Source organism: Vanellus vanellus (genome assembly GCF_965231255.1).
Source record: "Vanellus vanellus genome assembly, contig: HAP1_SCAFFOLD_45, whole genome shotgun sequence".
NCBI lineage: Eukaryota > Metazoa > Chordata > Aves > Charadriiformes > Charadriidae > Vanellus > Vanellus vanellus.
This window is the reverse complement of record NW_028128545.1, coordinates 1,575,384-1,591,510: the sequence shown is the minus strand read 5'-3', so window position 1 is coordinate 1,591,510 and position 16,127 is coordinate 1,575,384. Positions and strand designations below refer to the sequence as shown.

At 53.0% G+C, this 16,127-nt stretch overlaps 1 protein-coding gene across 1 annotated transcript; it reads left to right on the top strand.

Moving 5' to 3' along the window:
- Window positions 1-4,924: 4,924 nt before the first annotated feature.
- On the top strand, window positions 4,925-5,881 carry LOC309684254 (olfactory receptor 14C36-like; the record flags this gene model as incomplete). The annotated part of the gene is made up of 1 exon (XM_082500187.1): window positions 4,925-5,881. The coding sequence occupies one exon, from the start codon at window positions 4,925-4,927 to the stop codon at window positions 5,879-5,881; it is 957 nt and encodes a 318-aa protein (XP_082356313.1).
- Window positions 5,882-16,127: the final 10,246 nt, after the last annotated feature.

Sequence of the window (16,127 nt, the reverse complement as noted above, 5' to 3'; positions counted from 1 at the left end):
GACCAGAACAGAAGACCCATTGGGACTGGTCCCACAGCAGCACATGGAGGCCACTGAGAATGTCCACCCAGCTGGCATGCTGAGGAGATCTCCTCCCCAGGCAGCTTGCAGCCCCAGATGACAACATTCCTGCCCAGAGTGGCATGAGACAATTGGTCCAGGGCACCCTAGGAACGTCCTTTTGCCCCAGGGACAGGGCAGACTCCCGAGATGCCCCACCACAGCAAACGGTTTCTCTGTCCATGTTTCACAGAATCACAGAATCAGAATTATCAGAGTTGGAAGGGACCTCTAGAGATCATCTAGTCCAACTCCCCTGCTAAAGCAGGTTTGCCTAGAGCACATTACTCAGGACTGCATCCAGGCGGGTCTTGAAAATCTCCAGGGAAGGGGACTCCACAACCTCCCTGGGCAGCCTGGGCCAGTGCTCTGTCACCCTTCTTCACAGTTACAGAAGTTTTTTCTTGTATTTCAATGGAACTTCCTATGCTCCAACTTGTGCCCATTACCCCTCGTCCTGCCACTGGGAAACACTGAAAAGAGCCTGGCTCCATCCTCCTTCAACCCACCCTTTAGGTACTTGTACGCCATAATAAGGTCTCCCCTCAGCCTTCTCTTCTCCAGGCTAAAGAGTCCCAGCTCTCTGAGCCTTTCCTCATAAGGGAGATGCTCCAATCCCTTAATCATCTTAGTTGCCCTTTGCTGGACCCGCTCCAGCAGTTCCCTGTCCCTCTTGAACTGGGGAGCCCAGAACTGGACACAGCACTCCAGTTGTGGCCTCACCAGTGCAGAGTAGAGGGGGAGAATGACCTCCCTCGACCAACTGGCCACACTCTTCCCTATGCAGCCCAGGATTCCATTGGCCTTTCTGGCAATAAGGGCACATTGCTGGGCCATGGATAATTTACTGTCTACCACAACCCCCAGATCCTTCTCCTCTGAGCTACTTCCCAGCAGGTCAGCCCCTAACCTGTACTGGTGCCTAGCATTCTTCCTCCCCAGGTGCAGGACCTTGCACTTGCTCTCGTAGATCCTCATTAGGTTCTTCTCTGCCCAGCTCTCCAGCCTGTCCAGGTCACGCTGGATGGCAGCACGGCCCTCTGGGGTGTCAGCCACCTCACCCAGTTTGGTATCATCAGCAAACTTCCTGAGGATACACTCTGTCCCCTCATCCAGGTCATTAATGAATATATTAAACAAAATAGGACCAAGTATTGAGCCCTGGGGGACACCACTGGTTACAGGCCTCCAACTAGACTCTGTGCCGCTGATCACAACCCTCTGAGTTCGGTCCCGCAGCCAACTCTCAATCCACCTCACTGTCACCTCATCTAGCCCATACTTCCTCAGCTTCCTAATGAGGATGTCATGGGAGACAGTGTCAAAAGCCTTGCTGAAGTCAAGGTAGATGACATCTATGACTCTCCCCTCATCCAACCAACCAGTTATAGAAAAGCTATCAGATTGGTCAAGCATGATTTACTCTTGGTAAATCCATGTTGACCACTTCCAATAACTTCCTGTTCCTCATCGTGTTTGGAGATGACGTCCAGAATGAGTCGCTCTATTACCCTCCTAGGGACAGAGGTGAGACTAACTGGTCTGTAGTTCCCTGGCTCCTCCTTCTTGCCTTTTTTGAAGATCGGAGTGATCTTCAAATGATGTTTTACCTGTTGGGCTTTTGAATTGTTCCTCTGAAAATATGGAAATTCATGTTCTAGAAATGGCAGTTCCTTCTTTTTTATGGCAGGGTGTGGGACAAGGTCAGCTTAAAATGCCTGCATGGTGTAGGTAGGTATTTACAGCTTGTGGAGAAGGAGTTGGGAATATCAGAATCCAAGAATTATAGAATGGTTTGGGTTGGAAGGGAACTAAAAAATCACCTAGTTGTCACCCCGCTCCCCCCCCCCCATGCCATGGACAGAGACATCTTTCACTAGTTCAGGTTGCTCAAAACTTCTGTCCTCGGACACTTCCAGGAATGTTGCATCCACAGCTTCTCCGGGAAACCTCTTCCAGTGTCTTGCCACCCTCATTGCAAACTCTTTCTTCCTTATAGCCAAAGTAAATCTACCTTCTTTCAGTTGAAAGCCATTGCCCCTTCTCCTGCTCCTACAGGCCTTGATAAAAAGTCACAGTCCGTCTTTCTTGGTCTATGACCACTATGTTTTCATCTGCAAACCCCATGGAGAGTGCCCAGAGACCGCCCAAGATGGGGTTTGGAGGCCTCAAGCGCATGACCATAGAGGCTGAGGGTTGTGGGCTGACTGGTGTGGAGACTGAGGACAGGATAGGAGTAGCCTGAGAGTGCTTGCAGGGTGGTTTCAGAGCTGGTGGAGCTTTTCTTCCTGGTGCAAAACAGCATGAGAAAGAAATAATGGCACAAAGTCCAGACTGGACACGAGGAGGAAGACAACACCTTCCAAGGGAAGTGTTGTGCAATAACACATAACCCAGAAGGAGTCTGGATGAGCCCAAGGCTTGGTGTTTCAAGGAATAGCCATGGAGGACAGAGAGAGCAGTGAAGGAAGGTGACAGCAAGGTGGGGCAGCCGGGGGGATGGCTACAGCCTACGCACGGGTGAGGTGACACTGTAGGACAGCCTGTGGTGGAGATGACAGGGGGTTGTGGCGAAGCTGGAAGAAGCCCCCTGACACAACCAACCTCTTCACGTCTCTGGTCATGGCTGCTGTCTCTGCCACTCATGCCCACGGGACCCATTAACACCACAAGAAACTTTGGAGTTTGCATCTGACTTGGAGTCCCTGAGAGGTTTCTTCAGGTTCCTCTCAGGTCTGAGGTTGATGGACTCAGCACCAAACCCACCAGAGGGGTCGTTAAAGTGCAGTGGGCTGGTGCTGTGCTGCTGAGCTGGGCCGGGCTCCTGGGACGGAAGGAGCTGCCAGCACGTGGTCTGAGCTGCAGAGAGACAGCTCTGAGCAAGAGCAGCTCCTCTGCACAGCGCAGCAGGGCTGAGGGCAGTGCCAGGGGACCTCAGGGAGATGAGCGAGGCAGAGAGAGAGCTTCACAGTGGTCAGGACTGGGAGGAGGAGTGAGAGCTCACTGGAGGAGAAATCTTGGCAGTGCTGCACAGGGTGAGTCTGTGGGTGCAGGGCAATGCCGGTGGAGCTGCTGGAGGCATCTCCTAACGCTGGAATAACCCACAGCTTGTGGGATCTGTAAGGGGGGACGGAGGGCTCTTGTTGGGAAATGTGAATATGTGTGAAGGTGGGTGTGCAAGCAGGGGTGGGCAGGGCTGTCCTGGCGAACAGGGTCCCTGCACCCCAGGGGCTGTGTGCCGGGGCAGGGACTCTGCCGCCTGCCAGGGTCAGCTCTGCGCCTGCCCGGGGAGCTCCCACGGAGCTTGTGTGGGAGAAGCTGTGGGTGGAAGGAGCACAACCTCTGGCAGGGCAGGGTCCTGCTGTGGAGAGGGTGCTGTGTGGGTCAGGGCTGTTCACAGATCCATATCACTGCAGGGGATTCCCAGGGGAATTTTCAAGCAGCAAAGCAAGGCGGGGGCTGCCTGAAAGGGAAGGGACCTGTTCTTCCTGTCTTATACTTGGGGTTCCCTGCATGGAAAATGGGACACAGAAATTCATCTGACAGTGCAAGAGGAGGCAGTGAAATTCTGAATCTGTTTCTCTTAGAGATGAATAAACCACGGAGTGTCAGGAATCACCACTCCGTGGCTCACAGGCAGCATCAGTGTGGCTTTTGCAGCCCTTCCGGTGTCTCTGCTGTCCCCACGGGAGCCTGCCCAGCCAGAGCTGGCCCTGGGCAGTGCCCTGCTGCTGGGAGGGGGCTGCAGGGCAGAGCTGAGCACACAGCGGGTGGGATGGGCTCTGGCAGCACTGGCAGGGGGAGACCTGGGGACAGAGCAACAGCTCCTGGCAGGGACAGCCCCAGGCAGCAGAGACAGGGGCAAGGGCCGGGGGGAAACTGCCAACACGCCCGGGGGGAGGCTGCCTTCAGCCAGCTCTCCTGGGCTCCTCCATGGAGGTGTCTGCTGGGTGCTGTCTGCTGGGACGTGAGAGCACTCTCTCTTCAGAGCATCTCCTCTGCGGCACCCCGACTGCCTGCTCTGCCGGTCCTGCGGGGCTTGCGAGCTGCCCCCAGTGAGGCACAGCTCTGCCGTCGGGTCCTGGGGAGTGCTGAGCCTTTCCTCGGGGGTGGGCACTCTTGTCTCAGAGTGCTTTGCTTCTCTCGGGGAGTAGTTGTGTCCTGCTCTCTCCATCACAGCTCCATCTCTGGGCTGGGACAGAGAAGAGTGCGCAGATGTGCCCTTTCAACAAGTGCTCCCCTGATCCTGTACGTGTTCAGTTTCTTGGGTTTTTTAAAAGAGTAATTTGTGTGTGAAGTCATGTTCAAGGCAGCACAAGTGAAAGTGCAGGGCAGATACAGGAAAACAACTGATGGACACAGCAGCTCTCCTGAGTTTGCTCTAAGCCACAGAGAGATCGGCCCTTTTGTCTGCTCCATCTCAAGAATCATAATGCGATTAGTTATCAAAATGAGGATTTCTACATTCCTGAGATGTTATCACAGAAAATAAAACATCAGACAAAATTATTAAAAGGACATGCTAAGCCTCTGCTCTGCAGCCAACACTCTGAATAGTCCTGAGAGCAGATACTGAACTTTTCCATGAGAGGTGGATTACATCTGACACCCCTTGTGACCATGGGAGCCGTCACAAAACGGCTCCCCTGTACCCACTGCAGCAGAGCAGGGCTGACTCCTCAGCAGCACACGGGCAGAGGACCTGCTCCTCACATCACACTCAGCCAGCATCAACCAGAGAAAGGAAATGCATTTCAACTGGGGTGATTTCTATGACAATGGAGTGGCTTTGTTCACAGAAGTCTGTCCTTATTTTTCCTGTCTTTTCCTTCCTTCAACAGAGCCCCCATACTAGAAACAGCTGATGCCCAATGGCAGCTCCATCACCCAGTTCCTCCTCCTGGCATTCGCAGACACACGGGAGCTGCAGCTCTTGACCTTCTGGCTCTTCCTGGGCATCTACCTGGCTGCCCTCCTGGGAAACGGCCTCATCATCACCGCCATCGCCTGCGACCACCGCCTCCACACCCCCATGTACTTCTTCCTCCTCAACCTCTCTGTTCTGGACCTCGGATCCATCTCCATCACTGTGCCCAAAGCCATGGCCAATTCCCTCTGGGACACCAGGGCCATCTCCTACCAAGGGTGTGCTGCACAGGTCTTTATGCTTATCTTCTTGCTTGGAGCAGAGTTTTCTCTCCTCATTGTCAAGGCCTATGACCGCTACATTGCCATCTGCCAACCCCTGCACTACGGGACCCTCCTGGGCAGCAGAGCTTGTGTCCGCATGGCAGCAGCTGTCTGGGGCAGTGGGTTTCTCTATGCTGTGCTGCACACGGCCAATACATTTTCACTGCCGCTCTGCCAGGGCAATGCCCTGGACCAGTTCTTCTGTGAAATCCCCCACATCCTCAAGCTCTCCTGCTCAGATGCCCACCTCACAGAATTTGGCCTTCTAGTGCTTACTGCCTTTTTAGTCTTTGGGTGTTTTGTTTTCATTGTGCTGTCCTATGTGCAGATCAGGGCCGTGCTGAGGATCCCTTCGGAGCAGGGACGGCACAAAGCCTTTTCCACGTGCCTCCCTCACCTGGCCGTGGTCTCCGTATTTGTCAGCACTGGCATATTTGCCTACCTGAAGCCCCCTTCCGTGTCCTCCCCGGTTCTAGATCTGGTGGTGGCAGTCCTGTACTCAGTCGTTCCTCCATCAGTGAACCCCCTCATCTACAGCATGAGGAACCAGGAGATCGAGGATGCCCTGAAGAAACTGATTCTACCAGTATACTTCAGCAACAATGAGTTGCCCACCTCTCTTCACCAGTGACTTTATATGTATCTCAGGCATTTTTTTTCTTGTGGTCATTGTGTCAGTAATAAACCTGTCTGTCCACAAATAGTTGCTTTTGTCCCACTTCTTCAGAGGATGAACCCAGTCTGTCTTACCCAGAGACCTGCAATTGAGTCTATCACCACACTGATAGTGGCTTCCTTTGTGGCATCTTTGTAATAAAAGGGGTTTTCACCAGTACTGTGTGTGAAGCTTTGGCTTTTTTTCCCCAAAGTGGAGCACACAATACACTCAGGGAGCTGCAGGCTAAAAGGCCTTGGTGATGTGCTTGGGTGCTGAATGGACTTTGGGGATGAGAGCATGGGGTGTTGTATAACGGAATGAGGACAGGACTGAGCCTTGACCTGTGAGTGCCCAGTGCCACTGGAGATCCTGAACGGTCAAGAGGTACCTGCTGGGGGCTGTCTCACATGTGGAGGGGCTACTAACAGACTCCTGTCCTTCAGGGAAGTATCAGGAGCCACCAGGAGAGCACATGAAGTCTCCAGAGACACCATGTGCCTTCTCTTCGGTGCACAGTGGGTGGAGTTTCACAATAAGGTAAAAGCAAAGGAAGGACAGGCCAGTAAGGTCTAATGAGGGCTCTGCAATGTCAGGATAAGCAGCGGGGACACAGCAGGCATGAGGGAGACTGGGGAGTGATTCATGTCCCCTTCAAAAGAAGCCATGGACTGGACCCCGTGACAACCCTGAACACTCCCAGAGAGAGTTGGAATGTCCTGTGATATTCCACAGCCCCATGGGAAGTGTCCGCTCCCCAGCCTGACCAGCCCAGCCAGTGTGGGGTCACCCTGTGGCCCAAGGGCTCTACAACCGCCTTGCTCTGCAAAGCGGCACCACCAGCTTGAGGAGGCCTTGCAGGGAGCCCCAGGAGGGAACCAGGAATGTCTGCCCAGGTAACACGGACCTGGTCAGCTGGGGAAAAATCTCTGTGGGGAGGAACCCTCTCTGGATGTCCCTGGAGAAGAACGGGGCACCACACGTGTGTCAGAAATAAGATGTGAGAAAGAGAATGAGCTTGGGGCAGCTTCTGTGTGACTAGGGCACTGGGGGAGGCTGCCCAATCAGGAAGGCTGATATGGAAAGAGCACTGAAGGCTGTCAGGGGACTGTGCCAGGGGTACATCTCTCCACCCCTGAATGAACTTACCCTCTGCAGTTCCTGTGCAGCAGGGCCATGGGACCACATTTGGGGCAGCAGGGCTGGGCCAGTGGTGGGACAGTGCACTGGCAGTGGCCTTGACACAGCCGTTAGGAAGTGACAGCAAGGACAGGCTACAGAAAAGACTTTGATATTTATTGCCTGTGTCACACGGGTGTGTTTTCAGAAAAGGCAAAGCTCACCTGGAGTTGATGGTTGCATGAGCAGTCAAGAGTCCCTCCCCTCTGCCCCGAATTTTACTCTGCCCCTGTTTTTTCTCTGTTGGAATAGGCGGCTCCGTGATGTGCTGCTTTCCCTCAAAATGGCTCCTCCCAGCTGCTGGCCAGTCAGGGTCCTGTAAAAGAAGTGACCTCACAATCAACACCTCAATTTGGGTCACCTTTGCCTGCTTCTCACCCTCTTTTCCTCTGAGTCACCATCTCTGACCAGCTCCACATCCCACATCCAGCCGCCTCCTCTTTACCAGCATCTGTCTCTGCCCTGCCTCCAGAGCTGTGGTGGGACAGGTTGAGCGGTGGGAGGGCAGCCGTGGATGGGTATGGTTCCTCAGGAAGGCAGGCAGGGTGATGAGGTGGTGGAGGTGTGCTCTGTGCTAAGGGGAGCGTAGAGTGCGGAGAGCCTTGCCTCGGAGGAAGCCTTGTAGTCACCAGTCCTGGGTTACATGGGTAGCGTAAGCACCGCAAAATCTGCTGCAAGGTCAGCGGGGCTGGAAAGAATCAGACCAGGAGATTTGCAGAGGATGCTGGAGACAGGTTCTGGCAGAAAAAGCTGATGAGCTGGCTGCGTTTGGACTCTTACTCACAGACAAGGTGGAACTGGATGGGCATCATACAGTCGTACAACATCCTGAGTTGGAAGGGACCCATGAGGATCATCGAGTCCACCTCCTGACTCCACACAGGGCAACCTACAAGTTAAGGCCTGTATCTAAGAGCATTGTAACATCGCTTGTTGAACAGTGGCACGCTTGGGGTCATGGTCACTTCCCTGGGGAACTTGTTCCAGTGCTTGACCACCCTCTTAGGGAAGAACATTTTTCCAATAGCCAGTCTGAACTTTCCTTGACACAGCTTCAAGCCACTCCCTTGTATCCTATCAACAGACGCGAGAGAAGAGGTCAGCACCTCCCTCTGCATTCCCCATCATGAGGAAACTGAAGACAGCAATGAGGTCACCCCTCAGGCTCCTCTTCTCTAAGCTGAACAAACAAGTCATGCCCTCTAGGGCTTTCGTCATTTTCTTGTCATAGAATTGGAGAAGCATGGAATAGTTTGTGTTGGAAGGAACCATGAAAGGTCGTCTAGCCCAAACCCCCTGCAGCGAGCAGGGACATCTTCAACTGGATCAGGTTGCTCACAGCCCCTTCCAACCTGACCTCGAATGTTTCCAGGGACAGAGCATCTACCACCACTCTGGGCAACCCGTGCCAGTGTTTCACCAAACTCAGCATAAAATATTTCTTCCTTATATCTAGTCTAAATTTACCCTCTTTTACTTTAAAACCATTATTACAACAGGCTGAACCAAAGTGTTTGTCCTCATCTTTCTCATAAGCCCCTTTAGGTACCGAAAGGCCACAACGTCTCCCTGGAGACTTCTCTTCTGCAGGCTGAACAACCCCAACTCTCCCAGCCTGTCCTCATTAGCAGAGGGGCTCCAGTCTTCTGATCATCTTCGTGGCCTCCTCTGAGCCCGTTCCAACAAGTCAATGTCCTTCTTATGTTGGGGGCTCCAGAACTGGAGGCAGCACTGCAGGGGGGTCTGAGCAGAGCAGAGCAGAGGGGCAGAATCCCCTCCCTCACCCTGCTGGCCATGCTTCTTTTGATGCAGCCCAGGATACGGTTTGCCTTGTGGGCTGCAAGTACACATGCCTGGCTGTTCATCCACCAGTACCCCCAAAACCTTCTTGGCAGATTTACTCTCAATTCCCTCATCCCCCAACCTGCACTGATACTGCACTTGGCCTTGTTGAACTTCATGAGGTTCACATGGGCCCATTTCTACAGCTTGTTCAGGTCCCTCTGGATGGCATCCTGTCCCTCAGGCATGTCAACCGCACCACTCAGCTTGGTGTTGTCTGCTAACTTGCTGAGGGTGCACTCAGTCCCGCTGTCTATGTTGGTGAAGATGAAGATACTTAACTGTACTGGTCTCAATACAGTACCCCTGAGGGACACCACTTGTCACAAATCTCTGTCTGGACATTGAGCTGTTGACCACTACCCTCTGGATGCCATTATCCAAACAATTTCTCAGACACTGAACAGTCCATCCATCAAATCCTTCTCTCTCCAATTTAGAGAGAAGGGTGTTGTGGAGGACTGTGTCAAAGACCCCACAGAATCCCACAGAGAAGACATCTGTAGCTCTCCCTTGTCCACTGATTTAGTCACTCCAGCATAGAAGGTCACGAAGTTGGACAGGCAGGACTTGTCCTTGGTGAAGCCATGCTGGCTGCCTTGCATCCCCTCCCTGTCCTCCATGGGCCTTAGCATAGCTTCTAGGATGATCTGTTCCATGACCTTTCCAGGCACATTGGTGAGGCTGACAGGTTGGGAGTTCCCAGGGTCCTTTTCTCCACCCTTTTTAAAAATGGGTGCCCTGTTTTCCTTTCCACAGAGACTTCACCTGACTGCCATGAATTTTCAAATATCATGGAGAGTGGATTGCCGACTACATCAGCCCATTCCCTCAAGGCTCTGAGATACATCTCATCAGGTCCCATAGACATCTGTATGTTCATCACGTTGTCATCTCCAAACACGTTGAGGAACAGGAAGTTATTGGAAGCGGTCAACATGGATTTACCAAGGGTAAATCATGCTTGACCAATCTGATAGCTTTTCTCTAACTGGTTGGCTGGATGAGGGGAGAGTCGTAGAAGTCATCTACCTTGACTTCAGCAAGGCTTTTGACACTGTCTCCCATAACATCATCATTAGGAAGCTGAGGAAGTATGGGCTAGATGAGGTGAAAGCAAGGTGGATTGAGAGTTGGCTGCAGGACAGAACTCAGAGGGTTGTGATCAGCAGCACAGAGTCTAGCTGGAGGCCTGTAACCAGTGGTGTCCAACAGGGGTCAATACTCGGTGCAATTTTGTTTAATATATTTATCAATGACCTGGATGAGGGGACAGAGTGTATCCTCAGCAAGTTTGCTGATGATACCAAACTGGGTGGGGTGGCTGATACCCCAGAGGGCCGTGCTGCCATCCAGCATGACCTGGACAGGCTGGAGAGCTGGGCAGAGAAGAACCTAATGAGGTTCAACAAAAGCAAGTGCAAGGTCCTGCACCTGGGGAGGAAGAATGCAAAGCACCAGTATAGGTTAGGGGCGGACCTGCTGGAAAGTAGTTCTGAGGAGAAGGATCTGGGGGTCCTGATAGATGATAAATTATCCAGGGCCCAGCAAAGTGCCCTTGTAGCCAAAAATGCCAATGGCATCCTGGCTGCATAGGGAAGAGTGTGGCCAGTCGGTTGAGGGAGGTCATTCTCCCCCTCTACTCTGCCCTGGTGGGGCCACAACTGGAATATTGTGTCCAGTTCCTGGCTCCCCAGTTCAAGAGGGACAGGGAACTGCTGAAACAAGTCCAGCATAAAGCAACTAAGATAACTGAGAGGTTGGAGCATCTCCCTTATGAGGAAAGGCTGAGAGAGCTGGGACTCTTTAGCCTGGAGAAGAGAAGGCTGAGGGGAGACCTTATTATGGCATAGAAGTACCTAAAGGGTGGGATGAAGGAGGATGGAGCCAGGCTCTTTTCAGTGGTTCCCAGTGGCAGGACGAGGGGTAATGGACACAAGTTAGAACATAGGAAGTTCCGTTCAAATACACGGAAAAACTTCTTTACAGTGAGGGTGACAGAGCACTGGCCCAGGCTGCCCAGGGAGGTTGTGGAGTCCCCTACTCTGGAGGTTTTGAAGACCCGCCTGGATGCAGTCCTGAGTAATGTGGTCTAGGCAATCCTGCTTTAGCAGGGGAGTTGGACTAGATGATCTCTAGAGGTCCCTTCCAACTCTGAAACTCTGTGATTCCGTGACCCCTGTGAAAGCCCTTGATGTGCTTCACCAAGCAGATTGGTCAAGCCCAGAGCCCCATCCCCTGCGGAGGGGTATCCTTTGCCTCTCCAAATACTCTGGGCTCTTCCTGGGGGCAATGCAATGTGGGACTGTGTAACACCAGGTGCAGATCAGCAGTAGTACACGTCCCAGGCTCTGTGGAGGGCAGGCGAGGAGAAAAAATGCACCGGAGCTGTCAGAATCTGGTGTCCTCTCATGGCGCACAGTGGAAGAGACAGAAGCCATAGCTAAGCAGACAAGGGTCTCAGTTCTGTTGGGGTGTCAAAGCCCCAGCAAGGCCCTTGGCCACCCCCACCACAGCTACACACTCCTACGCCTGTGCCTGCTTCCTTCCTGCCAGCACTGTGGTTTTCTGAGGCTTTGCCAATGCCTGTGACTTCCCTACAATGCATGTGGATTCTTCAGTCATGACGACCTTCCAAAATGTATCACAGCAGCCCTCTTGTGACCTTGGGCTGCTCTCCCAACATCTTTAGATTCATCCCATCTGCTCCAATGGACTACTAAGGCTTGGCCTTAGCTAAGTACCCGCAGACTTGATCTCCATCCACTGCTGGCTTTTGCGTGGGGTTTTGCCTCTTAGGCACATGGAACTGGGAGGCCTTGCTGGTGAAGAAGGAGGAGAGAAGAAAACACAGAAAATCTCAGATCTATCTACACATGCTCTTACCGAATTCAGCAGCGGCCGCACATTATGTTCAGGTCTTCTTTAAAAGTTCCTGGAGGAGTGACAGCTCATCCTTGTGCCCTTGAACTTCCGTGCAAGTGTCAGCTCTATAATACCTGTGGCTTTTCTAAAACCAACTGTATTTCTGAATTCTTCCTGTGTTTTAACATGTGCATCCACATCTCGCATGCTTCATTTTCTCTATGGAGCTTCCCCATGAATTTCCCGTTTCCCCAAGCTCCTCTCCTGACAGCTGGGTTTGTTTTTTTCTGACTATTGGTATGACTACACTCTCCTACTTGACAGATGCTGTCCTTGCAGATGAGGTATACTGAGCTCTGCTGCCCTTCTGTGCCGCTCACATGGGCTCCCCGACTAAAAGTCACAAGACTAGGACAAAGGCTGCTCCTCTGAGGTCTAGCACCTACACTCTTCTATTCTCCTTCCTCTTGGGAGGGCAGACCCCACTATTTCATGGCCACAATAGCCAAAGCTCAGATTCTTGTAACGTCCATGTCCAGCACTACCTTCTTTGAAATTAACAGGTGCAGATGAGTATTACCGTTGTTGGCCAATCTGGCAGCTGTGCTATAGAGACTGGGATCCTAAGCTGTGTCTTGACCAATATTCTCGAGAAGCCTCCAGGACAGTTTGCATGCAGTTGTGGTCCCCTTCCAGTGAATGCCAGGGCAATTAAAGTTCCCAAGGTGATGTAAATAGGTTCGTTGTCTCCCACCACAATGTAACCCTTACGGGTCTCTTTTCTGACCCTTACACACAGGGGTTCACCCAGTTTATTTATCACCTAGAGGAGCTCCACAAATCTAAGCAGATCCTTCACCCTGAGGGCAAGCCTCTCTCAAAATTTCTGCCCTCCTGATCATCCTGTACCCATCCATCACAGCACCCCAGTCATGGGAGATGTCCCAACACTGCTCAGCTCTTCTTCCCTCCAAGTGCAATGAAGAGATGGCACACACAGCTCCAGACCCTCCTCTCTGTGCCCAGGCTGAAGGCCCTGGGGCATGGCTGGGCTGCAGCACCTCAGCTGTGGCACACTTGGGCTGAGAGCAGACTCGCAAGAGGGAAACCTGCTTCCAAGGCCCCAAGACCTCAGCTGCTCAGAGCAGAGACATGCTGCAGTGGGTGGCAGATGGCAGTATGAAGAAGAAATGAGGTGCACACAAAGGGAGCAAGCTCTGTGGTGGAGATCAAGCTGGTCTCAAGAAGAATAAATTATGTTGAAAATGTCCTTGGTGTGGACATGCTGTGGTTCAGGCTCACTGTGAAAATCATTGGCCTGATCCATGATTGTATTGTCAAGGAGATGGCTAAAAAAATCAGGAGAGAAGATCCAGCATAGTTTGAGAGTGAAGGAACACGAGACGAGAACCCGGTGTGATGTGCTTGCTGTTCAGGCGCTGCCCAGTGTCTCTGGGGAGAGAAGGGACAGATCTTGTGCCACTTGGGTGGGATTCGGTCACTGGCCCAAAGGCACCCACTCTGTCTGAGATGATCTGGGTGATGCCTGTCACACAGCCAGGCTGGGTGGGGACAGGGTTCCTGTACAGGACCTCTGCTATCCCTGTCCAGAGCATGAAATTGTTCTGAACAGCCCTGGCACCTCCCTGAGCACTGCAGGACAGAACTTGTAAACTAAATTGAGGTTCAGCTGCCCTGAATGAGGTCAGGCAATGAAGGGATGCACGTGAGACAACTGCCATCATACTCCGGGGACATGTGGAAAAGACAGCTGATAGAGAAGAGAGAGACTGAGCTCTGCCCATGCCACGTGACTCTATTTGGTCAGCTGAATCGCTCTAGGGGCTGCCCTGAGCAGAAGGAAGAGTTACAGGGGCACTTGTCCTCCACATGGACACCTTGTGTCATTGAAGTTGGCCAAAGGGATTTCCCAACAGCCTCCACCAAGATGCCCCCAGATGCTGCCCTGTCTCTATGAACTGCTCCACTACAGCTTGCCATTCCCAACATGCCTCTTGGTCACCTCTGGCACCAAAGATGTCCCCAGGTGTCTGTGTCCGAACATCTTCCTCCTGCCCTCTCTCTCTGATAATTTGCAAGGGAGCTGAGACCAGGAGATCACATGCAGGAGCCGCTTTTTTGCCCTTGTGAAGTGAGGCCAGAGGAATGCCACCTGCTGGGGGTTTGTGGTGGGCATGGGATGGAGCTAACTCCTCTTGTAGCCCCAGGGACTAGAAACCCAGGCTGAGAAACCTCCATTGACTCAACTAAATGCCTTCCCTCCTAACAGGAAAAGGAGATTGCTCCCTGGCATTGTCTGGGTGTTCTCTCTAATACTAAAACAACAACAACAAAAAAGGTAATCTTGGACCTCATTCTTTCTCAGACTGAGAATTGAAACCGCTGGATAGAAGTTTCCCTGCCCAGCAGAGGGAGAAAACATCAGTGCTGACTTCAGCTTGTTTCCCAGCAGGTTCCCCTGGAGCTCCAGGGACATCTCTCTCTGAGACCAGAGGGCACAGAGAGAGTGCCACCGTGGGCTGGTCCTCTGCTGCTTAGCTGGGCTGGGCTGCTGGGACAGATGGAGCTCCTGGCAAGCGGGCAGCGCTGCAGAGAGACAGCTCTGCCCAGGAGCAGCTCCTCTGCACAGCGCAGCAGGGCTGAGAGCACTGCCTGCAGGCAGCGAGGGCAGAGCAGGGGAGGGCGAGAGAGGTAAAGGCAGTCTGGGGTGGGAGGACAGGAGAGAGCGTACAGGGGGAGAACCCTTCACAGCCTTTCCCATGGTAAGTCTCTGGCTGTGGGGCAATGCGGATGAGTTCCTGGCAGTGTCTCCTACACCTGGCACATGCCATGGCTGATCGGAGCTGTCAGGATGGCTCTCCTGGCTTTTCTGGTGTGGAGGACGACATTGTGCTTCAGAGCAGGGATGCTCCACTGCACCATCAGAGGGACAATGAAGGTCAACTGCCTTCTCCCAGGGAGGGCTCTGGGGCTTGAAGATAGGTGTGCAGGCAGGGGTGGGCAGGGCTGTCCTTACCAGCAGGGTCCCTGCACCCCGGGGGCTGTGTGCCGGGGCAGGGACTCTGCCGCCTGCCAGGTTCAGCTCTGCGCCTGCCCAGGGAGCTCCCATAGTGCTGTGGGGAGAAGCTGTGGGTGGAAAGAGCAACTCCTTGCATGGCAGGGTTCTGCTTCTGTGAGGGAGAACTGCGTGGGTCAGGGCTGCTCACAGCTCAAGGGCAGTGGCAGAGGACACGTTTCAAGAAGAACATCAAGGCAAGGGTACCTGAAAGGGAAGGATTTAGTGCTTTCAGTCTTCTGCTTTTCCTTTTCTGTGTGAGGAGTGAGACATGGACATTCATCTTCCCATTCTTGAGAAAGCACTGAGTCTCCAAATTTGGGAGGGGAATAATTCTGGGATTAAGAAAAATCAATGCCCTACAGCTTACAGATAGCACCCAGCATCACCTTTCCAGCCTTATCAGGGTCAGTCAGATGTTCCTGTCAGAGCCTGCACCCACAGGGATGCTCCTGGGCAGTCTTCTGCTGCCAGGAGGTGTCTGCGGGGCAGAGCTGAGCACACAGCATCCATGATGGGTTCTGTGTGCACTGCCGGGGAGGAGGCGTGCTGCCAGAGAAGGATCTCCCAGCAGGGACAGCTCCAGGCAGCAGAGCCCTGGGCAGGGGGAGAGAGAGAGCAGCTCCCATGTGCCTTGGGAGGGTGATTCGGGCACCTTCCTGCCATCTCCTGTAATGAGGGCGCCTTCTACTGAAACCCCCCCGGTCTCCTCTCTGGCCCAGCAGAGCTTCTGACATCAAGGCTGTGGGGTTTCTGGCTGAGGTGCCTCCTCAGCCGCCACACACCAAGGAGGAGAAACTCCTGAGCACTGTCTATAGGTCCCTTTCCTCCCTCAGCAGGAGCATTTCTCCATCTTCCCCTCCTGTCCATGCTGCTCTTGTTCTTTCTCTCGTACTCTCTGGGGAGAAGGGGTTCAGGTGTGGCTCACACACCAACACTGCCATGCAGCTGTGTCCGTGGGACCAAAGTCCTTCAAACCACCCAAACCTGTGGGGCTGTGGAAAATGCAGTGTGGAGCTGGGGGGTGAGCTGCCTCTAATTAGATCGGTAAAATTTTTGCACTTCTGAGAGTTTCCCTGGCATTCTCCTGCTCGAAATGCTGACCGGATTCTATTCATGGATTACTTATGAGAGAAATGGTGATGTTTAGAAGCAACCATGTCTTTAAAAGATGTCCACTGCTGTCGAGCAGGGGTGACTGCTCGGGAGCCCATGGGCAGAAGCCTCCTGCTTGTGTCTTGTTTCGCCAGTACAAAGCAG